We start from the raw sequence: 26544 nt of genomic DNA on the forward strand, positions 1-26544 counted from the left end.
ACCGTAACTAAATTTGTCCAAACACGTAAAGTGTTTTCTTTACTAAATGGTAAAACAGATATTTATGAAAATACCTTCAAACAAAAGGTAATACTTTCGCATTGATTACAGAGCCAAACAAATGAAAAACGCTTCACTGTCCAAATAAATACGGAGGGGAGTGTAAATTATATGTTTCAATGAGCCTATAATCTTCTGACTGAAATGACAATGAATGATATCAAATCACATATCACATAATGGCTCTTTTATTTGCAAAAAGCTTAACTTCTATATTTACATTTTGTGCAAAAACATTTAAAGGTTTCAAGGACTTTACATCGTAAGTTAACCTCAAGGCACATACATGGGACAACAACAATATTTTATCATGAGAAAAAAGAAATGTAACTTTGGTTCCTAAGTAGCATATTAGTTTATGTTGTTAAAGTCAAAACAACTCAATGTCGAAATGAAAAGCCATATTAGCCGTGAACCCCAAGCCAAATGACATGCATTGTTAATTTTCAGCATACTTTCTTCTGTCAAATGATACATGAACAAATAACCTGTCGTTGTTCATATTATTTCCATTCATTCGACCCAGCAGCTGTAAGAGAAAGTGTTCATTATCCAAAACACAGAAAGTGTAATTGCTGAAGACTTCTAGTTTGCTGAGGACTTTTATGTTGGTCTACAAGGTGTATTTCACATGAGGGATTTGCCGTCAAACTGAACAAAGACAACTAAAAAATGTATTCAATTTTATTCACTTGGGTGCTTATTTTGATTCGACCTCTCAGTGATTTAACATAATTATTCCAATGAGAATGAATGAGCTTTAAGGAAATTACCATCAAAGCCTGAAACTAATAAACAGAGGTTACAGTCTCTCTTTTTCTTTCACTCTTTCTCCCTCTTTCTCGAATGTGTTCGGTCTAATTCCATTGGTCACGCCATTGCGTTTTGTGTACTTTCTTCAAATGAGGGAGGGAATTAAGAGTAATGTACTGCCACAAATAAACAACAAGGCTTGTCAGTCACTTTGTATCATTACCCAGCACCACTCAAGGCGTCGTTACGAATGAACAGGCTTTCATTATTAACTATGTGTTGGGTCTATTGCCGTCTGTCACTCGTCGTTTTTTTCCACCAATATGAAAATATGTGCTTTCCATACAGTAACTATTCAATTACTGTCATTGTCTCTTTCACAGTTTAAACATTGCTTCTTCTCTGAAAAAAGTCCTTGAACAAACTAAGTGCAGTTAGCCGGTACAGTACTGCATAAAGGTAAGGCAATAAATGGACCTCTATCACTTCTTGGAACATTCTTTAATTTGGGGAATAGTGTTGCAACAGGTTGGCCTGAAAGACTAACATTACATTTAAATCCTAATCACGAGTGAAAATAAAGATACTTTGCTGTGTGGGATTATTGTCAGACAGGCTGACTTTGCCACAGGCAGGTAGGAAGTGTTCAGTGGATACATAACCTGTTAAACCACTCCGGCCATGTAGCAGTCTGACCTTAGGTCAGTAAATGTCGGTGGGATGTTTTACATAACTTGCCATGCAGCAGTGTCAAACTGACCTTAGGTTAGCTTACGCCAGTGGGGATTATTGGACGTAACTTCTAATGTGTATCAAACTGACTTCAGGTCAGCTTCCGCTGGTGGGGCTTTAACACAGGGTGATAAACCGATATGTGTACGTTCGTAGACAAAGTGGAGACACTTTGATAACCACAGAAGAGCAACTGTTATTTATAAATATATATTTGACTCAAAACCCCATGAAAGCTTAAGCATCAACGTGAATAATGGCATTATAGTGTCTATTGCGTCATAAGTTCCCTACCTACTATTTCTGGATCTACTAAAAGGAGTTATTACTAACGGCAGATATGCACTGGCATGGCAATTCTTCAAAGAGAGACAAGACAACAGAGAATTTTGTCCATTAACGCCCGATCGCAAAACGAGCGTTCCACCCTTAAAATGGTGTTTACTATTGATACTTTCAAATTCTAGCCAAACCAATGCAATGTAGTGGTTTTTACGGTGTATTTAAGCCAGTGACTTGGTGCCCTGTGAATGGTTAAACTCTTGTCATTTGACCTTCCCCTCTCTCTCTCCCTCTCCCAGCTTGTGATTCGAACTGCCAAGTGAAAAATAACGTCTGCATATTTTCTCCCTTTTATGGATGAGGATTATGAGTGGGGCAGAAGGGGGGGGGGGGGATTCTTTGAACTCGGTCTGCAAAATAAAATCTTGTCAAAGCAAATAAAGTCTGAGTAAGAAGTGCATGATAAAGAATCCTCAGTGGCACCAGACATTCCTATCTGAGAGCCAACATTGTTTGGAATTGATGATGAATGTGTAGCTCGAACCAATCAATCAATCAATCGACAGAATAGTCCATCCCATGTAGACAATAAAACACATCACATGCTACAGTTGGAAAGTCCTTCTATCAACACATTGTAAAGCAGATAACAGATAAACGCCTTGATTGTTTATTGTGATTCACTCAATTTTCATTTGAGTACTTAACAATGGAGGACAAAAGAAAAGGCAGAGGAATGTACATCTGTGAGTGTATCTCCTACACATTCATCATCACGGCAGACACCACCCGGCAAAGACAAGACACGCAACACAACCTCATGGACCTCGGCCATGATAATATCCGTATCATTTAGCCGCTGAACAACAGAGCTGAGCACTGTTCATTTTAAATGATTCCATAAGTAGCTCCGCGACCATTAATACTCTAAACAATGCCATTTGAGAATGAGTAATGTAATGCATCTGAGGTAATGGACTCATGGGATGCTGGAGGTAAGGGATCTCAGACTACCGCTACCTCTCTCTCTACTCTATACTGACTGAGAAAACATGCCCCCTAGTGGCCACAACTGGGAAAACCTCCTGTATCAATGGAGGCAAACCTATATCCCTCCCATCCCTACCACATTGAAAAGTGTTCACTTAGTCCTGTTAAGGTAGTCTCCCTACCATCCCTTCCACATTCAAACGTGTTCACTTAGTCTTGTGAGGGCAAAAGGGGGTGTTGAAAAGTGTGCCCATTCCTCTGATGGGATTTCCACAAAAAGCTCATTTGAATGGCTGCTTACACTCTCTGTTGCATTTGGAAGTGCACTTTGATTCTTTAAAAAAATACCACCAGTGCTTATTTTCCACTGCAGTCTAATCAGCAGTGTTAGTTTTCCCAGCCCACTGTGTTATCTTAACTAGTGTTTCTGTGAGGGGGTGGCTCTGCACAAAGGCCATATTTTTGCTTCTGTGGTTAGCAAAGAGTCCCAGCCCTCATAGCGCCCAACAACCCAAAAACCTGACAGACAGGACACCGTTCGTCAGAACCAACCCAGCGTGCCGTGATTGTACAAATTTCTATGTACAGACAATACTTGAGCAAAAACCACTTACTGTATTTAAAACCCGCTGATTAGAAAAAACATATGTATTCCTTTTTTACTAAGAATAAAAAAGATTGCAGATAGAATTCCACATTATTGTCCACAGTATAAATTACATCGTAGACAGAACTTGGAAATATATATGGTACAGTATATTTAACTAGTTTTTTTTTCTTTTTCTGTCAGACAACCGGTGTGGGAATATCCTGTGAGAAGCATCACGTGTGGCAGAACTCGGTGCTGGGAACATTGCTGCTCTTGCAGTAGGCTAAGCTATTGTCACTGAGGTGGCAGTCTCTGAAGCCGATGCCTCCGTTGGGTGTGTAGATGGGCTGAATCCTGAAATCCCCTTTCAAAAGTTGCTCATTGTTCAGCGAGACTATCTGAAAGCTGGTCTCAGTCATTTCCAGTATAGAGTTATCCTTTTTGGTCCCTGCCTCGCAGTAGTCGTCTTTTCTCCTGCCCCGGTTGTATTTCCACTTGGACGACTCCGAGCGGCTCTTCTTGTGCATGTGCCAACAAAACAGGCTCAGCAGTATTACCAGGACGACCAGGACGGCCCCACCGATCACCCCGGCCAAAAGGAGGGTGGAGTGGGCGTCCTGTTGGGCTTGCTCTGACCCTGTGGCCTTGTTGTTATTGGAGTTGGATGAGGACGACTTGGTCCTGGCCTCGGAGCATATTGTATCCTCGCCTGGGCGGTAGGAGTTGAGGGTGTCCAGTACGTACACACAGATCCGGTACACTGACTTGGGCTCCAGGTTGGTCAAGCTTAGCTTCCGCCTGTCCCCACTCAGCGTCCTCTCGCGGCTGACGTCGCTCATTAGGCTCTTGCCCATCTTGACCCAGGTCACCTTGTAGGCCGTAACGGTGAAGTAGGAAGCCCAGCTCACCTCGATGCAGGAGGCGTTGACCACGTGGAAGGATATCCGTAGGGGATCCTCGTAAGGGGGCAGGGGTCCAGCGGGGTGGGGAGGCAGGGCAGGGGGAAGGGAGGGCGATGTGAGGTAGGAGGAAGATGTGGAGATGGGGATGGAAGTGGTCATGGCGGTGGTAAGGAAGGTGGTGGAGGCGGTGGTGGGGAGTTGGGGGTGTGGGGGCGTAGAGCGCAGGGTGGGCCAGAGGTCGGGCTGGAGGTCTGTCCCGCCTGAGCACTGGATAGCATCCAGGGTGAGTTCTCTGATTGCCATGCCGCGCACCCTCTCAGGGCTCTGGCACATGAATCCGCGCACGTTGATGGAGCCTGGCAGCGACTTGAGCCACACCACCACCCATTTGACAGTGCAGTCACAGCGCCACGGGTTGTTCCGAACGGTGAGCTGTCTGAGGCTGATGAGGCCGTCAAAGACCCCCTGTGTCAGCGTCTGCAACTGGTTGTTGGATATATCCAGTCTCTCGAGCCTCTGAAGGTCAGAGAAGGCCATCACTGGAATATGGTCCATCTGATTATCCTGCAGGCTGAGCTTGACCAGGGACTGGGTCGGGAGGAGTGGTGGGGGGAACGTCAGAGAGTTACGAGCCAGCGCCAGCTCCCGGAGGGTGGACATCTCCTGGAACGTCCCCGGGGCCACGCCCTCGTCCGTCAACAAGTTCCCATCCAGCAGTAGGCGTTGGAGCCGCGTCACGTTCTGAAACGCTTCCTCAGCGATGACGGCGATGCGGTTCTCGTCCAATCGCAGCTCCTTGAGGTCCTCCGGAAGACCAATGGGGACACTGCTCAGGTGGTTCTTGGTGAGGAAGAGCAGCTTGAGGCTGACGGCCTCCCGGAACGCCCCCTCCTCCACCCCCACGGTAGAGATGGAGTTATCATCCAGGTGGAGCTCCTCTAGGCGGGGAAGCTGGGCCAAGGCAGCCCTGGAGATGGTCTGGATGTTGTTCTCCTGCAGGTGGAGCACCCGGATGTTCTTGGGCAGGTTGAGAGGAAACTCATCCAGCTGGTTGCCGTAGAGAAATACAGTCTCCACGGAGGCCACATTGTGTAGTTCCCATGGGAACCCAGCGTTGTTGATCTGGTTATTGTGGAGGTAGAGGATCTTGTAGCCCTCTGTCACCCCCAGAGGTACCGATGTCAGGCTCCGCTCGTTGCAGTAAACAAATGTTTTGTCGCAGCGGCACTCCTCCGGGCACGAGGCTGCGGGGCGGCTGAAGTGCAAGTTGAGGCTCAGGAGGACTGTCAACCAGAAACGCAGAAATGACCCCCAATTTTTATTCCACAGCCTGACATGAAACTCCATAGTGGAAAAACAGAAGGAGAGGAACGGCCTCAAAAAGCAACAACAAAAAATGTATTAAAAAGGGAAAAGGATTGAAGGCGATGAAGTAAATCCCCCAAAATAGTCGACAAAAACGAAAGTCCTCTAAAATAGTTTGACAATGCTCAGTTCACTTCTTCACGGGGTGGTAGAACAGGAAGCCGTAGGGTTAGGCTTAATCCCCCTGTAATTGGTTAGTCCTCAGCTTTAAGAGGAAGGAGTGTCGCATTAGGAAGAGCAGGTCCTCTGACTGAAGCTGACTCTGACTCCATCCATGCTGATATATTAGACCATGGCAGGGCTCCACAGTCTCAGCTCCTCCTCAAAGCCCAAGCCTGGGCCAATTTAATGCCAAGTCGCAGCTGAGAGCTACCGTGTCCGGGGCCTCCTTCTCTCCTCTCCTCGCCACACGCCCGTCAACGTCACACACTGCTGGTCCCCGCCCGGGGCAGCGTCCAGGTGGTGTGACATTTGGATCCAGAGACCTGTTCCACAAGACAAAAGAAAGGTGAGATAAGTGGGGGGGGGGGGGGGGGGGTTCAGGGCAGGGGTGGTCTGTTTTTCTCCGTGAGAAAAAAAGAGCTGTCTATAACTCACGTGCACACATATTCAGACCCATAAACACATAGATCGTAGACACACACTCACACACACTCTCTCTCTCTCTCTGTCTCGCTCACACACACAAACATACTTAACCCGCACACAGATCCACACACACTGACACTCTCACACCTTTGAAATTTATGCACAGGCTATTTCTTTCACAATTTCAAACCGTCTGATAAAAATGCAGGAGCGTTCTAGCACATCCGGTTTAGCAGACATAAAGGGGCTTTCATTCCTTCCTCTCGGTCAAAGAGGAGAGAATATAATAGCTGCTAGAACAGCATGGACATTCTGCGCTTTCTACAACAACAAGTCAATGCCTCAGTGCTGAACAACACGCTAATACACACATTGCAATTATTTTGAGCTGTCTGAAACATAAATTAGACATAACGGAGACATAAAAGGAGAAAAAGCAACAGAAAGGAGATAAAAATACTGCCCGAAAGCAAAACTACTGCCTGAAAGACTTATTGGGCAGCCCTTTGACTTGTGTGAAAACAGTCTCTTCTTTTTCTTTGCCTTTGTTAGAGCAGACAGTGCTTTGAAGTGAGAGCTGATAAACACATTGTGCTTACAGTAGACAGAGAGAGGTGTTGTTTTGCCTCTTAAGGTGCACCATGCACATTACATAAGTAGGCCAGACACACCACCAACCATCTCCAGCACATATACATGATATAAGGCACCGCAAAATGAAATGAAAGGGGAGTGTGTGGGTTGGCGGGGTGGGGGATGTATAGTGGGACTTTATACCAATCCCAGAGTGACAAACACAGCCTGTCAAATGAAATGGGATTGGAAAATAATTTAGCTCCTCCACCTGCGATAAATGATCGATACTGGACTATTTCTCAACATGGTTTAGAGGTTTAGAGTGGGCACAAGGCCACCGAGTTACAGTAAGGCCTCAGCTCCCCACATCCCAGTATTCGAGTTGCCCATCACACATGTTCCATCCAGAAGACTGAAAGATACTGCTTGTCATCAGTGCTTTTAACTTAACAGGAGCACTGCACATGTCAATGCTCAATAGGCCCATACATTTAATAAATAATGGGTTTGATGGTCTGCATTTTATATAGGTCATATAGGATAGGAAGAATGGGCATAGGGGGAGATTAAGGTTATCTGCATTCGTAGGTTGCTCTGTAGCCTGATGAGTGATGAGATGTGGCACCACTGCTCCTTATAAGGACGAAGCAAAACAATATGAAATAAATCTGTGATCTACTTTTCTAAATTGAAAAGAGCTCAATTTAATCAAATAAGCTTCAGGGGAAATAAGGAGATACCACAAGCTGCAATAAATGTGCTGCCACAGCAAAAACATCTGAAATGATTATAGCTGCATAAATAAAGACTGTGGACATTGGAATTAATTGTGGAGTAAAAATACATCTAAGCACTGAACAAAATTCTCATATGGACACAATAAAGTTGGCCTTGCATGTGTCCAAATCCAAAAATGACATGGACAGAGAGCAAGGTGTATGTGTGCACAGATAAAATAACGTTTTTCGTTTGAGGCCAGGTTCAATCCGATTAGGACTGGATTAAACGACAGAAATGCAATTAAAAGTTTTAAAAGGATAGGCTATTTAAAAGGCGATAAGAAGCGGATCAGGTGTAGGCTACTTCAAAGGCAGCGCAGTGAGTGGTGTTCAATTGAATGAATTATTACAAAAGGGATTGAGAGCCGTGCTGAGCATTGAGATTGCAAATGCAAACGAAGGCTTTGCTTTTCTCTGAAAAGAAACACAAAAATCTAAAGCAGTGCGCTTTGTAGCTAAGCATTGATCTTTGACATCTAATAATGGATTAATAAATTATACAACTGATAAATAAACGATAAAAAACGAACTGAGAATGTACAAATTGACCATATTTCCTTTAGAGATAGCAGAGGGTTGTGAGGAGAATAGAATATATTAGGCAGCAGTTTGGCTGGGAATAAAATTAGCACCATAGCTCTTAACAATGGCAGTGCTTCCATGTATATATATCCATAATAAATCACATCTAGTTCAATCTACTCATACAGCCTAACAAACTAGAACTCTATATAAACTATTTAAATAAGTTGTAGTATAGTTCTTTATATAGCCTTTATGATGCTATAAAACATTTGGGCTACTGTAGCCTACCTTAGACGAGGCTTTATCCATATTCATTGTATGCCCCTTACCATGTTCAACTTTTTTCTTTATCCTTCATGCAATCCTAGAATATGACTGTGCGCAATGATCCAGCGCCATTCGGTATTGTTTGTGCGAATCGCTTCCAAGCGCCCTGCCACCCGTGGGTCTACCGGACAGCATGCTGCCTGAGTCGGGGAACAATCTTCTGCTCTGTCCGCACTTTTCTGCAATTCCGGGGCATGCAGCTCAACCTATGACTACACTCAGCTCAGCCCGCCTCAAAACCCTGGGCAATGCATTCGAGCGGGAGAGTGGGACTATATGGACCAGAGGCAGCACCGACTTCTCTCGAAACAGTGAACACGAACTTGCCAAGGTATCCGAGTTGTTTTGGGGACGCTAAACGTGCCTTCTATGCTCGGAATCCCAAAGAGATGTTTGCTAAAATGAATTCCGTTGATAGTGATGTGTGTGCAGTGCACCGCTCACCTCTGTCTTGCGCTCTCTCTCTCGCTCTCTTCTCTCCCTCTCTCATCGTCGCTCAGGTCCCTCCTACCCTACCCTTCCCTGAATAAAGAATGCGTCTCCCGGTGCAGCTCGGAGAGAGATGGCTAGGAGCCACGTACTGCTCCTCCCAACACTGCTGCCCTCATACTTCCTCTGTTATCAGGGAATTTCAACTTTCTTGTTTTTCTGGAGAACTTTATATTCAGCCTATGCATTTGTCACTATATATTTTTCCTATACACAATAGTTTATTAGCAATGGTCCAAAACGCAACGACTAGACTGACCTGGATAAAGTAGCCTACATTTCCAAGCTCACTTCACATTTCTATTCGGTTTTCGGGACGGCAGACCTCTGCTTAATTCTGTCTACATTTACAGTCAAAGGTTTGGACACACCTACTCATTCAAGGGTTTTTCTTTATTTTGCCTATGTTCTACATTGTACATTAATAGTGAAGACATCAAAACTATGAAATAACAAATATGGAATAATGTAGTAACCAAAAAAGTGTTAATTAAACAAATATTTTAGATGTTAGATTCTTCAAAGTAGCCACCCTTTGCTTTGATGACAGCTTTGCACACCCTTTCATGCTAATTTTTTCTAGTTTGCGATTCATATTTTTTTTATTGAAAGTGAATTACGCTGGTAAACACATTCTTAACTGCTCTGGTGACAAACACTTTTTGCCTTATCTCCATTCATCCACATGGCTGTTGGCTGCCCAAAAACAGAGGCTGTGGGAAAACCTATTCAAGTCAATAAATGCATTTATAAAATGTTATAAAACTATGTATTATTTGCTCGCTAGCTAACTAGATTGCTGGCTACAGTAGGCCACTTTGTAGGCTAACTCAACTGAGGAGCTATTTAGCTAACTAGGTAGCTAACTTCATATTAGCTATAGATCTTGATGTAATGATTGTAAATTAAAAACAAAAATTGCAGCTCCGGCTGTCAGTAAAGGGAAAGTGTAGGCTACTGGATTGGACGAGTCATTTTGTGAGAGGAGATTATGAAAAAATTTAAATAGTCCGGGTGGGCATTTGATTAATTGTTCAGCAGCCTTATGGCTTGGGGGTAGAAGCTGTTAATAAGGAGCCTTTTGGTCCTAGACTTGGCGCCCCGGTACCACTTGCTGTGCAGTAGCAGAGAGGACAGTCTATGACTATGACAATTTTTTGGGCCTTCCTCTGACACCGCCTATTATAGGTCCTGGATGGCGGGAAGCTTGGCCCCAGTGATGTACTGGGCCGTATGCACTACCCTCTGTAGTGCATAACTCTATTACAATTGGAGCAGGCCTGCTATAGATCTGCTGGGTGTGCAGGGTTCTGTTTCAACCCAGCAATAACACACCAGATTCAACTTATCAAATTTAATGAGTTGATAATCAAGTGTGCTATTGCTCGGCTGGAATAGAAGTCTGCTCACCCAGTAGATCACGGATCAGTGGACCAAGGTTGGCCACCGCTGGTATGGAGTTTTATTTTTTCACCTGAAAAGATGCTTCAGTAATAATTGCTTACTTGTTACTACTCAATGATCTATTGTTGTTTAGACTAAGATATCTAATCTTTACATACGAGTTATCTTTTTTTGTACATTTTGAAGTATTGATTCTTTAAATGTGAAGTGTTTAAACTTGTTTTATTTCTTAAGCTATTATTCAAAATTAACTAGTGTCAATGTTGATAAATCACTTATCACAATCCTGCAGTAAAAGGGGTTCTGTCGCTAATGTGTCTGTTTGTGTTGTTTTCTCAAATTAACATTTTATTTTTGTTTAGCTGTAAGATGTCCAATCGTTTTATTTGATTTTTACGCTCTCTCAGTATATTTATTTTTGATCTATGTTTTAAACTCTTACTGACAGTTGTGCCTGCTTTACTTGATGTATTGTTGTCTCTACCTTCTTGCCCTTTGTGCTGTTGTCTGTGCCCAATAATATCTGTACCATGTTTTGTGCTGCTGCCATGTTGTGTTGCTACCATGTTGTTGTCATGTTGTGCTGCTACCATGCTGTGTTGTCATGTGTTGCTGCCATGCTATGTTGTTACTGGCCTATGGGCACCTGTCATCTGAGGCAGAGAATAGCTAAACTCACACATTTACATGTTGAGAATTTACATATTCTTAATGTAAAATGATACCAGTAGACAATGTATATAAGGCAAACCTTACACCAGATTTTGTACATGCTTTTAAAGTGCTGACATATACAATTGTTTAGTGCAAATCCAACCTTGTAATTTAGTTTCAAAATATAAAACATTTGGTTAATTTTATTCTATTTCAATAATTTTTCCAACGTTGCTAGCAAAAAAAATTGCAGTTGTTCCCATAGATAGACAGTACATCGTTTCTCTATGTGTCACTGACCTTGGATAAGCTAGCGACTGGGCTAACACAACTAACCTTTCAGGTCAATAATATGCTGTTTTTATAAAAAAATTGTTGGCTTTAGAATTGTGAGAGAAATTGAACTAGCTAGTAGCTAGCTGGTTATACCTAGCAGCATACAAAGTTAGCAGACATTTCTCAAAAGAAACCTCTTTGTGGCTAGCTACTTCTTGTCCCTCATGCTAGCCTTACAGCCAAATATCACTTCTGAAATGTAAAAATAAAAAATATTGATATGGCCATTATTGTATACCATTTCTCTGCCCTTGCTGCAGATTTAGCTAGTCTCGAAATAGCAGAGAAATGCCATGAAAACCAGAATGCTGCTGTGTTTTGTCACCAGTGCTGGCTGACATTTTTAGTCCTAACGCAATGATGCGCCTACGGCACTAATCAGAAGTGCACCTTTGGAGCTCCGCCCAAACAAGAAAAGTCAACTCGAAGCCAGCAGATGGCGATTCCATTGGTTTTCTCTATTATCGACTCTCCATGAGACAATTTTGTGAGTTTCATTCTGCCTTTCATGTTTAATTTTGTCAGCAACATCCCAAAGACGGACTGCCTTGCCATGTCCTGTCCACAACATGTTATTTATCCATAAATCATGCAACTGTACACAGCATGAATTATATATTAGACATGAAGAATGCAGGGGAAAATAGACCATTTTAATTTGCAGCATGTTTTGCAGCACAATTCCAATGGATGGAATTTGGCATTATGGAGTTGTAAAATGTTTCTTTAAATTCAAGAAAGGTTTTTACAGTTGTTTGATATACATTTGATTTAATGTTTAATGTATGTATGTTTGTGTAGGCCAGTGTTAATACCAGTTTACTGTTAACTACTATTGAGCTACTATGCCCATCTGTGTGAATTAAGGCGTGGATCAGCTTTAATATTGGAAATAGATTTTGGCCTCTATCAATGTCATTGTCTGCATCATTTCCAATCCCCCATATATATATATATATATATTATAAATACATTATTTACAATTATTTAAAAAAAAATATATATATATACACTACCGTCTGTTTCTCAAACTAGACACTCTAATGTACTTGTCTTCTTGCTCAGTTGTGCACCGGGCCCTCCCACTCCTCTTTCTATTCTGGTTAGAGCCAGTTTGCGCTGTTCTGTGAAGGGAGTAGTACATAGCGTTGTACGAGATCTTCAGTTTCTTGGCAATTTCTCGCATAGAATAGCCTTAATTTCTAAGAACAAGAATAGACTGACGAGTTTCAGAAGAAAGTTATTTGTTTCTGGCCATTTTGAGCCTGTAATCGAACCCACAAATGCTGATGCTCCAGATACTCAACTAATCAAAAGAAGGCCAGTTTTATTGCTTCTTTAATCAGCCCAAAAGATTTCAGCTGTGCTAACATAATTGCAAAATGGTTTTATAATGATCAATTTGCCTTTAAAAATGATAAACTTGGATTAGCTAACGCAACGTGCCATTTGAACACAGGAGTGATGGTTGCTGATAATGGGCCTCTGTACGCCTATGTAGATATTCCATGAAAAATCAGCCGTTTCCAGCTACAATAGTCATTTACAACATTAACAATGTCTGATCAATTTGATGTTATGTTAATGGACGAAAAATTGCTTTTCTTTCAAAAACAAGGTCATTTCTATGTGGTCCCAAACTTTTGAACAGTAGTGTATGTATGTATATTTTTTATTTTATTTTTAATCTTCCCCTAACCCTACCATCCCTACTCTAATTGTGGTAAACTAATGGACAACAACACTTACAGTAGGCTTCTACTTCAATCTTATACATACTATATACATTTTCTGGACACAGTATATTTTACATTAGTTAACTTATGTTTGTTTTTAGTCCCATCCTTCAGCTATCCTCAACCCCTCCCATCTATCTCTGAAGACCATCCAGTTGTGATTTCTATTTGACATATATTTTTCACTGTACTGTGATGTTTCACAAACGTTTTTAACCTTTCTATACAGATTATAAATGAAAGATTAACATTTTTGCTAAGAGTATTATTACAGTATATTATTGATTTGATTGGCTGTGACTTTTTAGATCACCCAGCAGTGCTATTTGCAGAGTAAACTCCATTTGAATGTTGCAATTCTTCAGCCATTCCTGAACCTGCGACCAAAAACAAGCTACACATGGACAGTAGCAAAACAAATGATCTAATGATTCTGTCTCTTTGCAGCAAAATCTGCAGAGCTGGGATGGTTGTATTCCCCCATGTATATATTGTATTTGTTATTGGTTGCAAGAGTTTTGTAGAATCACTTAAATTGTAAAAACCTGAAGTTTTGAATCCGGAGTCGTTTTGTGTGTCAGTTCATAAACCATGTGCCATGGAATAGGTACATCGTAAATCTCTTCCCAACTCTTTTGCAATCTGTATGGCACAGCTGTCAATTTTTGGTCCTTAAATTAAACAGGATTCTTTTTTTTTTTTTTTCCCGCAATTTTCTTAAACCAATTTTGGTATTTTTTGCAGAGCTGACAGATTAGTTTCTTACTTTCTCCCCTTAACATTTGCCTCTTCCATTTTTGCAGTAATACTGCAATTCGTTTTTTGTAATTTTGGATAGAGCAGACATTTCAATATGTTTTTGTTAGCTGCATGTGCAACGTAACTCCTCCAGTCCTATTTATGATATCATTTACAAAAGATTATACCGTAATCTTATATTTGACTTTAACCATAATATTTGAAGTAATGTTTGTTCTGTCTTTTCTGGTGGAATAAACTGAAATTGCAAGCAACTTTCTGTTTTGGAGATGATTTAATTTCGAAAGTGAGAGGTTGTAATCTGAATAAAGGAAAAAATGTCCATTCTTGAACACGGGGTGATCCATTCTTGCTAATCTGCTAGAGAACCAGGTCGGATTTAACTATAGCTTTTGTATGACTGAAGCCTTTACTGAGAGTTCTAATGCTTTAACCTCTTAATAGTTAAGAATTTCTTCATATGAATTATATAAATAGGCCTGTTTTAATTTGTGTGGGTTTGATGAGTAGGATTTATTGGTGCAGTGTGGTGGTCCAATCATTATTACTTTCAAAGTAGAATTTTTGACAGATCGTAATTTCAATTTCCAATGCAAGACAAGTAAAACATCTCTAATCTGGGGAAATCTCCTAAACCTAAAGTATTTCCATTCCTCTTGGCAGCTTTTAGTTCTTGAAGACAGATGGAGGAGATCCAGTGAACCCCCACACATCCATTTATTGTTCTTTATAGACTAATCATCATTGATTAGCTGAACCTGCTTAACCTGCTGATATTGTGTTTCACTTCTGTTTAACTTTGATACTTTCAATTCCCGTCACTCTGTGTACCAGACTGTGACCCTGACACAGGTACTGATATCAAGTTGCGTGTCCACAGAACCTAACCGCAAACTTCCTGATATTCGACTGAAGGTTTCTGTTCCATTTGAAACGCAGAAGACTTAAGAGAAACAATGCAGCAGATGGAGAACATTTACCATAATAGGCAGAAAAACTAACTTTGTGACAAAATTTCATCCCCCTCAGGTCTCCTCCTTTATCTTTACACACTCGTATCTGGAATTGTCTTCAATACCATCGTCCATCTCTCAGTGATAGAATAGCATAGAGCCTAACTGGGTCGTGGGTCATGTTGGCCACACATTATAATCTCAACACTGATGCTCAACACTGGGAGAAACGCTGAACACTGTTTCTAAGCTTACAGTTGATAAATACATACATGAATTACATTTTTCCTTCGTCATTTTTATGCCTGTCAATTATAAATGTACCATTGTTACATTTTTACGGCACAACTCCCACCAAAGAAAAGCCCCATTTTCAAAAGTCAACTGTAAAATTCAAAATGTGTGCATGGTACTGCGTCACCACCATATCAGTTGTTGACTGTGTTTCCGTCGATGTACTGCAGGTGTTATATAGGCGCTCCATTAAATGAAATAAAGAGAAACTTGTAAAGCTTACAGTTCCTTTTAAGAGAATAAAGCTGCTTGTCAAACTGTTGGGCGGAGGAAGGAGGAGGCAGTGCTCAAACAGCCTGGTAGTCAATTCATCAGGAGCTCAGCTCTCACATGGACATGATGTGAATTATGGGGGGGAATATAAATGGTAGCTGTAGACCCTCATTGAAGGCTTCCCTGTGATACTGTCACACCGGAGAAACAGACTGACTGATAACAAGCTGGTCCCTGTAGAAGCCTACTGCAGAGAGGGAAAGGGGAAAGAGAGGGGAAAGGGGAAGGGGAAAGAGAGAGGGGAGGGCAGAAAGGGAGGGCAGAAAGGGAGGGAGAGTGGTGGTAGACACAGACAGACAGACAGACAGACAGACAGACAGACAGCCAGCCAGCCAGCCAGCCAGCCAGCCAGACAGACAGACAGACAGACAGACAGACAGACAGACAGACAGACAGACAGACAAAAGGAGAGAGAGAGAGCGTGAAACAGAATGACAGGGAGAGAAATATATATTCTCTAGAGATAGAGAATAAACAGATCGACAGAGAGAGTGATATAGAAAGAGAGATGAAGAGAGAGATGAAGAGAGAGAAAGAGTAATGCCAGGAACAGGTCTTTGGGTCACGCAAAGGATGGGCCTTATCCCACCTCCAATCCCTCTGGATTTCTTTCTGTTTGAAGTCACATCTGGGGTGAATTTCCCCTCCTGAGCTGAGTGGAGAGGAAGTCTTAGTCTAGCTGTTCATAGCCTGGATGTGGATTTGAGCTAGTGCCTACCTCCCAGGCTATAGCTCTCTCTCTGAGTCTCTCCCTGTCACCAGATCAGATCTGCCTGCTGTTGTCCAGACCTCACCTCTCAGTATGTCTGCATGATGGACACATGGCTGGCTACTACTGCCTGAAAGCTGACATTATATTGCTCAGCTCTCATAGGGCCAGGAGTGTTTCCTGTCTTTGTGCAACAAGCTCTCACAGTCTCACTGCAGAATTAGACGTTCAGCCACGTTCTCCAAATGTCACATTTTGAAGTGTTTTTGACACAGTGAGTTGACTTCTGCTGCTTTGTATCATTCCATTTCTACAAAGGTCAACTTTTTAAGATAAAGGTTAAGTTTAGGCACTCCTTCTGAATGGTTAAGGTAAGGGTTACGGTTAAAAGAAATGTGTCCACGACTGGGATTGAACAAGCAAACTTCTGATCCTCAGTCATGGGATTCCAACTATCCTGCATCCCCGTCCTTAGTGCCCTATCAAAACCCAAGCCTACTTGCTAGGAATAGCACTCACTGTTTCCCCTAGTATAATTTCGACATCAACCTTGAACAATCTCCCTGCTTTGTGATCTGACCATAAAGAAACTCTGGACCCAAAAAGCCAGTTGCCATGGCATGATCAAATAAGATAGGCTATAGTCAGGAAATAGAACATCTCTTTGACAAATAGTGTTTATTTTTGGATTGCCTTACCTGTCCAAAGATTTATGCACTAATTCCCAACCCAGAGTTTACCTCTATATTAATACATTTCCCCATCAAACCTGTGTTCAAACTATTTCAATGATTTTATTTACTTTAACTTCACATACATTTCAAAGTAAGTATTTGGATATATATAAAACAAATTACATTACTTCAATATTGTAATGTATTTGGAAATATGCAGACAGGTATATTTTAATGTCCAAATATTTAAACACTATCCATGCATTTAGAAACAAGTATTTGAAAATAGCTTCAAAAAGTAGGCTATTTATCGGACAATATTTGGAAATGCATTCAAATACTTTAAATAAAATTAATTGATTCGGCACCACATCATTTGAAAATATTTAATAGACAAATACTTAAATACTAATGTATTTGAACCCAGGTCTGTTCTCCTGATGAGTTGATTCATTATTGCATTGACTCCTAATTAGGGGAGGGTGGAGAAAGACCCTGTGACATCAATTAAACTAGTGATTTAATTTGTATGGCCAAATTCACTGCTTGCTTATCTCCCGAGAGTATCCCCAGAGGATGTCTGTAGCATGGTGTGTGTGTGTGTGTGTGTGTGTGTGTGTGTGTGTGTGTGTGTGTGTGTGTGTGTGTGTGTGTGTGTGTGTGTGTGTGTGTGTGTGTGTGTGTGTGTGTGTGTGCGTGTGTGTGTGTGAGTGTCCGCGTGTGTGTGCACGTGTGTCTGTGTGCGCATCCTAATTATAGTTTTCTAGTCTTCTGTGTCTTGGGTTTTCCACTCAGCATGACCCAGTAACAGTGGATTAGTTGCCCGGTTTTTAATGTGCTAATTCGCTTGTGTGGGGTTGTAACTGTTCTAAGACTGATTGAAAAGATAAAGTACATTTCTCAGGATACAGTATGGGGCTACATTGTGGGGCTTTGATAGCTCTACCTTCTTATTGTTCTTCGCAATCTAAATCTTCCCTCCAACAAGACAGGACTTTGGGTAGCCCTCTCCTGCAGTCAAATTACCTAATGCCCTCATGGGTGGAATATTAATCATATTTGTCATAATTTCATAATTAATAAACCATTTCAAAAAAGCCGCTGAAAGTCCGGTGTTTCTATGTCAAACGGTTTTGTTATATTTCAGTCTTCTATTATGTATATAAAGTGTAATATTAGGATGCAAACTCAAAATTGAATACATTTTAACTCTATATCTGACATGGTACAGGTGTTTTCTTTTTTGCAGATTACATATTTTCTTTTGATGAGAACAGTGGCGATTTTAGCATTTAAATCTTGGTGGTGAAAAAAATGAATAATAATAATTTAATCAAAGCCACTACACAACACAACACTTAACAATACATGAATTACACTATAACGGTGACAAACGGTGCCCACAAACTGTTAGGGCCTACATAAAGCTGTCCCAACACTTTACCACTGCTACATCTGGCTATCAGCAGAGCCTTGTCTGGCAGCGAAACAGTTAATTTAGCCTCATTTACTACCTTTTAAAAAAATATAGCTGATATGGCTGACTTGTTGAAACAAATGTGATTTCTACTGACAATTGAGATAAGGCAATTGGCATAAGGGGACGACGAGCGGATAAGAGATAATCCGTAATTTCGATTAAGACATTAATGAGCGAGCTAAGACGGACGTTGTCAATATAACTATTTGTTCAGCACTTTTGAAATGTACAGCGGCAGAATTCAGAACATGGGCTGCTCTTACAGTATTCTCCCTGTACACCAAGTCAGAACCGTAGGATAAATAACAGGGCCATATGAGCAGACAATGAAAGCTCTTACAATATTCAATGATTACATTTCTCTAAAACAGGCTATAGGCTACATGTGCATGTGCACGTGCACCACCAAGTCAGAACAGTAGAACAAATTAAGAGCGGTAATTGGACCAAATTATTAGGGTGTGGCATGTGGTCTACTAACATCTTACTACACAACATACACTTCGTATTACTTTCTTAGCTGCAGGATACTTATCTCCCTGGCATATTACATCATTTATGCAGCAGCATAAAATAAATTTTTGAACTCACCTTGTGCTGAGCTCGCTTCCTTCCAAACCACTCATTGTTGAATTTGCGACTTCCAACTTGTTGTGTAATGTTTATGTTCAATGGCCGATGAGCACCAATACAATTTATCAATAATTTCTCTTCATATGACAAAGATTTGGCAGTAGATTGTCGACTTGATTCATGATGATGACTGCTTGCTAAGATTTTGAAAGTATGATGTTGACATGATCAGTCCAATCAAAGCTACTGTACATATAACGTGATTTGACATCATTTTATCTGTGGCCAATGACCTTGAGCCTTCTTGGATGGGCACTTCTAATGTATCGCTATGTCAGCACCCAAAGGGCTTGAATTTTTGAAGTCTCCCCTTAGACTTCGCGGTGACGTAGTTTCCCCATGAGTGACAGAACACTGAGCCATTCACGGCCAACGCGCCATATTTTCTGCTAGCACCACAGAAAGCACTGAGCTGGGCTGAAACCTGCATTTTGGAGCTGCCTTACTCAAGAAAACAAAAAAGAGACCATGTTTGTATGCGGCTTTATTAACTCAATGATAAATATATTTTTTACATTGTTTGCAAACTGATATTTAGCACGTATTAATGACAAAATAACAAGCAAAACAGGCAAGCCCTTCAAAATGTATTTATTGTTAAAAATGTGGGGCATTGGATGAGAATATTTTTTTTTAATCTCATAATGCAGGATTTTGATACAACACAAACTTAATCCACAGTATTTGTGAAATTAGGATAGTTATATATTCTACACATTTACCTCCCTAGAACTTGTTTAGTAGCTGGTATTTCCTACATGAGTTAATGATATGTAATATCTAATTCTTTGTTCACGAGACCTTTACCGCCTTCTCACAACTCCCTATTGAACAAGATTACCGAGATGTGCAAATAAAATGTTTACTCCATATAGCTTTCGCTAAGGCAATAGCCCTCACATACCAATCTGTACCATCTGGTCACTGTGGTTTTCGCATTTACCATTTTCTACCCCTTAGCTTTCACTTACTGCCACAGTGAGTCTTCCCATTTGAAAATAGTCTCGCACACATCCTCAGGCGGTCTCCTATGGATCTCTAACATCAGAAGATTTGAAGCACTACACTACCCAGTTCCCGTTGGGACTAGGCTGGTGAATCACACAGCGCCTTTAGAACATATGCTGCCCTCTTCCAGGTTTATATTAGGTAACACTTTTTGGGGGGATAGTAGATTTTGGGATAGTTGATGTCCTACAGACTAGCTACAGACAATCAGTAACATTTCAACTAACTATCTACTAACCTTAACCCTTAAATGAACCCTTCCCTAAACCTTATTCTAAACATAACCTTAACTGTAAGCAAGCAGCTGCTTATCAGCAGATAGTTTGATGATAGTGTGACCATCTGTAGAGCATCTATCCGGACTATCCAAATAAAGTGTGACCTTCTGTTATTATATTTCTGTATTAGTGTACTCTTTCCAGAGGGAAAGAGGGAGAGGAAGAGGGCAGAGTGAGAGAGAGAGAGAGTAAGAAATAGGCAGAGAGATGGAGAGGAACTGAAGAGGAGTAGGGAGAGAAGGAGGGAATGGGGTTTGTGTGAGTGATTATGTAAGATCTATCGATTAAAAGGATCCCCTTTCGTCCCTCATCCTTCACAGGGCTGCGGTGCCCCAGAAGATAACTCTCTTAACTCGCTTTCTCTCTACACCCCCCTCTCATCTCCCATTTCTCATCTCTCACTCTCTTTCTCTCATCCCTCTCTCGCAGGTGGAACAGGGCCCAACCCTGGCGCCTGCCACCCTGCGCAGATTAATTGAAGCATAGCGCTGTAAATTAATCACATATGGCTAATATCTCTCCTCTCTGCTTTGCAGGAAGAGGGCCAGAATCACCTCGCTCTATTCTTCCGGGAGTCAGTCAGCAGTGACTCTCAGGCCACTCAAAAAAATGACAAAATAAAATAAATGAAAAACTGTATTGCAGCAAAGTTTAGTAGCTGGAGTCCCACTATATAATTTAGGACTTTTCATTTTGTATTACTCGGATCCTCCGGTCCATTCTCTCTCTCTCCGTTCATAATGCAAAACTCTAGATTAATTGCATTGTTCCAGGTAAGTAAAAAACAGTGGGAAAACCTGTCCGATTGCATTAAGATAAAATGTGTGATCATAGAGTGATCATAGTTTTAGTTTCAATAGTTATTTTTAAGGGCCACTGCCCAAAATAACACTTTACTGAGGAAGTGGAAGATGGCTGGACAACTGGTAATCATTAAGGGTTAATGGAGCTCATGGTCTAATGGACTTCAATGAAGTGAAATATGTTCATGAAAGTGCAATAAGAGATGATCGAAGACTAAGCAACACAAGGAACTTTGCAATGCAGTGGCAGCAATAATCATACCATTAGTATGTTGATACAGTTGTGTAGGGTTAAGGTAAATGTAACAGTATAACTTTAGTCCGTCCCCTCACCCCGACCCGGTCGCGAACCAGGGACCCTCTGCACACATCAACAACAGTCACCCACGAAGCATCGTTACCCATCGCTCCACAAAAGCCGCGGCCCTTGCAGAGCAAGCGGAATCACTACTTCACGGTCTCAAAGCGAGTGACGTCACCGATTAAAGCGCTATTAGCGCGCACCACCGCTAACTAGCTAGCCATTTCACATCGGTTACATAAACACAAAGCAACAATGCTGTAACAATGTACTGATTTTCCTCTCAGATACTCAGTATAATCTTGTCAATGATACGGACTGTCAACTCTTTGGAGGTTTAAACTCTCTCCCTTTTTTTCTTCCAGTCATGGGTTTGATTTGTTGCTCCTAGATTAAATTGCAGAGATTTGCGATTGGATAATATTCCTATAACTAAGGTCTGATATCAACAGTCTTATAACTAATAAGAACATTGCTGGCATACAAAGTTCCAGTGCACTGTTGGTTCCCCTTATCGTCTGGCTGATCAACAGTATTCATTGACTTGCCAAAGGCCCTGATTGCATGGTTACAAATTCATGTGGTAGATGTATTGGCTTTGATATGAATGTTATGTGGTTTTGCCCATGGGGGCAGTTCCATTAGTTAGATTTTCCATCTGTCTGAAGCAAGACTGAACTCTTCAGCTTTGTCACATTACATTTTCTTTGCGAATTTAAAGCTTTCAAACAATAGACTAACTTAAAGCTGCAATAGGTAACTCTTTTGGCAACCAGACCAAATTCACATAGAACTTTGAGTTCTTTATCTGTCATTCTCATTGATAGCAAGTCTAAGAAGCTGTAGATTTGTTCTATGTTCGCTATTTCTACGCTTCCCGTTCTTAACTTTCGTTTTGCGCCTTTTACTCTTTGTTTTGTACGCCAGCTTCAAACAGCTGGAAATACAATATTTTTGATATTTCAAAGTGTTTTAGATTATACAATGATTCTCTACACAATGTCTGCTTGTTTTGTCACAAACTGAAATTAGGCGAACTATTAGAATTTTAGCAAACAGGAAATTGTGGAGCAAGTTTAAATATTGACATTTGTCAAGGAATTTTTACTTTCTAAATGATGTTTCTAGTTTGAGCCTTGAAATGATTTCCCTGTTGAATCCTATATCTAGGAGTACGATGCTAAGAAATCCATGCATCAATTCCTTGCTCTTGTACACCAAAAGGAGCGGAGACTTAGTTGTGATATATTTAGATGCAGCAGCGTCCTTGTTCTGCGTGGTGTATTTACTGCTAGTACTGTGTACTATTGTTATCTGTCCGAAAAAAAAAACCTTCTTAGAACACGAGAACAGAATCAGATTTTGTTGAATTGATGTGCCATTCAGCCCATGTGTTCTATGCAATGTTTCGCCACATACAGCAAGCGAGCCTGGTTCTGATTAAACATAATCTTGATGGGTGTAATGCATATACTAAGCGCCATGTCCTCCCTGCTGTGCGTGTGCACACACTGCCCACACACATTTGTCATGCCGAACTACTTGTTGAGACTGTTGTTGTGATTAATGTGGTGGTTTAGGGTGGCTTTAGCGTGATCACTGCACTGTCAAAGCAGTGTGTAATTTCGCTGTGCACGCCGCAGTTTTGCTGAACCACATTCACATTAACAGCAGGCACGAGGAAAACAAACTGAAAAAAAGAGCAAAAACAAACTAATTTAAACCGCAGGTTGGTCGGTTTGCGTCCGCGAAACGGTGAAGTGGTATTCCCACAAACAGTGAACCCCTTTGTTCTCCCCACGATCTTAGTTCCCGACACTTTTATTTGACATCGAGCTGTGTCCTGCCCAACAACTGTTGTTAAAGCATCTAAAGTCCCCTTAACACACGGATATGTCTGCAGTGTGAGATTATGACTGTAATAAAACAACCTTGGCTCTGTTTCCCTGAGAAAATAAAAACAATAGTCAACACGTGTGAGGCATGTCAAAAATTCCCCCTGCGTTATTTAAAACTGTTATGGCAGGTAGCATGGCGGGTAGGAGCGTTGGGCCAGGAACCGAAAGGTTGCTGGATCGAATCCCTGAGTTGACAAGGTACAAATCTGTCGTTCTGCCCTGAACAAGGCAGTTAACCCACTGTTCCCCGGGCACCAATGATGTGGATGTTGATTAAGGCAGCTCCCCGCACCTCTCTGATCCAGAGGGGTTGGGTTAAATGCAGAAGACACATGTCAGTTGAATGGATGCCCCTTTCCCCAATTAGAGTGAGCAGGTATTTCTCATGAGTATCTGTTTTCTCCTGGGTGTCCAGTGACTTTGAGGTGAAAAGCCTGGGATTGGTAGTCAGAACGGGGGAAGGCTCGAGACGTGCACATGGAAGTGTTTTCGAGATATTTTGTGGGGGAGGCGGTTTGCCAGAGAGATGTAGGATCAAACAATGTCCTCTTAAATGTATCTTTTGTAAGGAGAGTGTTAGCACATGTGCGTTCCTCTGTAGCTATCTGTGCATGTCTGGACTTTGTGGGGGAACGATAACTGTCGTGTAGCACAGGGGTTGTGTTAGAAAACCCACCTCAGGACTTGAGCGTTGGCTTCGGTCCAGTTCAACTGACTGGCTAACAAGAGTAACTTATAAATGGAGCCCTTTATGCTGTCTGTACATGCAAACACATACACACGCATGCAAGAATGTAACGCCCCATTCACATCCCAAATTTGCAGTCCGTTGCGTTGCAGTCCGTTGCGTACAACATTGGATGTTAAGCCAATTATATTATGTGACTATAGCCTCACGTTTTAATTACGAAAAGTTTATGGTGATGTTAATGACATTTGTTTATGAGGTGTAGCTACACCATCTTCATCCTAGCCTAGCTTTTAGTTAGTTTGCTATCGTTAGCTGCTCTGTGTAAACTAGCTTGACTTTCTAGAAACTAAGAGAAAGAAGTTGAGGGAAAAGTAACTCAATTAAACATGTTTTATTATCACCTGAAACACTGTATTATCACACAGGCCTCTCTTCCATCTTGCGTTATGAAACCCTTTGCTCATCCGACCAGTAGAGGAACGAGATTACGTGAAAAGGAAGTATGGCCAACTGAATTGTGTCAGTTTGGGTATGGGTCATAAGCTCGCAAACGCAGGCATGCATACACACATACACACATGCGTGCACACAGGTAATCACTCATTCACATGCACGCGTACACACACACACACACACGCACACACACACACACACACACGCACACACACACACACACACTGATGAGTGCAAAGACACACACATGCACGCACAAACCGAAACACACACACACACACACACACACACACACACACACACACACACACACACACACACACACACACACACACACACACACACACACACACACACCACTGCCTGCAGGTGTGAGAGAAAGTAGTGCTTTCAACTCCCCAGCATTCATCACAGCACTTCAGTAACACAGCCAGAAAGTCATTGTTATTACTCTTACAGAGAGGAATCCAAGCCCCTCATAGATAGACAAGCTGAACTATGCCAAAAATAGGGAGAGGTGGGGGGGGGGAGAGAGAGAGAGATCACAATGGTGATAGGGAGGAGGAGAGACCTGTCACTTCTCTTGCTGGAGTTTTTCTTGGCTTCTACACTGGATACAAGACAGGGTGAGGTAGAGCAAACAGTACCGCCACTGAGCGTGCCCAGTTGAGCCTACTAATCTCTCAACGCACTCCGACCTATCCGGCCCACTGACAACATTTAATTACAAACAGGCTAGTGTCAGGCGCAGACACACACACACACACACCAACACATACGCACACACACTGAGTGTCAGGTAATTCCTTGCTCTCCCTCTCTCACACATCTCCTTCCCAGGCAGCAATTACACCCTTTCGTTCTTGTCAACGCAGCAGCGTTTTTTCCTGCTCTGTGTAGCCAAACATCTACCTCTACCCTGCCTCCCTCATCTGTCACCCCCCCCCCCTCCCCCACCCCCCCAAGTAGAACAAAGGCCAACTGCTCCATTACTCACTTGTTCAGTTTAACTTAACAATGAGAGCCTATAGTATTGGCTCTGTTGAAGCTAACATAATACAGTAATTCTACACCTAGAAGTTGATAGATCTAGGATCAGGTTCCCTTTCACAAGTAGTTCATTGGTCTATTAAGGTTTAAAGCACATAATTGACCTTCTGTGTCACGAGCTGATCAGTGTCTCAAGGCATGTTGATTGAGAATACATTCTGTTGCGAAAAACGCCCTCGGGAAGACCATGAAATCATCCACTGGATTAGTTCATTCAGTTTGATTTATTTGAATAATGACTCGTTTATGACTAGCCAAAGCGGTGGATACTGTATCGGGGTGAACGGGAATTCACTTAACTGAGATCAATCAGCAGTGTTTCCATCCGTTTTCTCTGGTTTCATCTGAGACTATAATTATTATTTATGGACAAGATACATTCTGAATGCAAACAACACCTGACTTCTTACCAGATAAAGAAGTTGTAAAAAACTATAAAGCCATTGGATTAATAAGAGCATTTCCTGTAACTAGACAATCAGCTTTTGAAACATCACAACAATTACACTTAGTTTGACATAGCTGTCATCCAGCCGTTTACAGTTATTTTCATATATTTTCATCGTGAAGTATGGCTTCAGGTGAGGATACACAGTAGGCCTTTAGAATAGTGCCATAGCATAGGACCTGATGAATGAAAATATAAATTTCAACAGGGATCCTTCCTGTGGTCATTAAGGGATTTTATGAAAGCTACTTGTCACCTCCTTAATACTCACAGTACTTACCGGGGGAAAAAGCCTGATTTGATTATTCCCTAGCGTTGTTTACCGAGCCAGCCAGAGCCGATAAATACCAAAGAATAACTTCACCCTCAAACTCTCCCTCTTTACCCACAGCCAATTTCCTCCAATGGGAGGTGATTCTTTTTGCTGGGCTTATTGAGGCGGATGCCACTCTGGCTTTTACACAGTGGAGTGAAAATGAGGGATTTCTAATGACTGTGCACTCTGATAGTCTTCCAACGGAACAGGGTCCAAGGCCACTCTGCCCCAGGCCTCTAACTCAGCACAACTCATCACCAGCCCCATAACTCTCCCTACTCTCCACCAGGCCATAGTAGAATACCGGAGAATGGAAGGAAAACCGAGCTGCTCGCTGTACGAGTGTGTTAGCAGATGGAGAGAGTTAATGCGAGTCTGTAACTGAAGAATATGTGGCGTACTCGGCCAAAACCCTAAAGCTTATTATATCTCATTA

At 41.8% G+C, this 26544-nt stretch overlaps 1 protein-coding gene across 4 annotated transcripts in view; it reads right to left on the minus strand.

Moving 5' to 3' along the window:
* Positions 1-232: 232 nt before the first annotated feature.
* The window catches only part of LOC139556559 (leucine-rich repeat transmembrane protein FLRT2-like), a 34721-nt gene continuing 8409 nt past the window's right edge, over positions 233-26544 (minus strand). Inside the window, exons 1-2 of one of the 4 annotated variants that reach the window (XM_071370652.1) lie at positions 8913-9063; positions 233-6158 (exon numbers count right to left, since the gene is read on the minus strand). In XM_071370652.1, coding sequence (XP_071226753.1) covers positions 3640-5655 — 2016 coding nt within the window. In that variant the 5' untranslated portion in view covers positions 5656-6158; positions 8913-9063 and the 3' untranslated portion in view covers positions 233-3639. The other 3 variants (XM_071370650.1, XM_071370654.1, XM_071370651.1) reach the window with 3 other exon arrangements.

This window comes from Salvelinus alpinus, chromosome 27 (assembly GCF_045679555.1).
Source record: "Salvelinus alpinus chromosome 27, SLU_Salpinus.1, whole genome shotgun sequence".
Taxonomy (NCBI): Eukaryota; Metazoa; Chordata; class Actinopteri; order Salmoniformes; family Salmonidae; genus Salvelinus; species Salvelinus alpinus.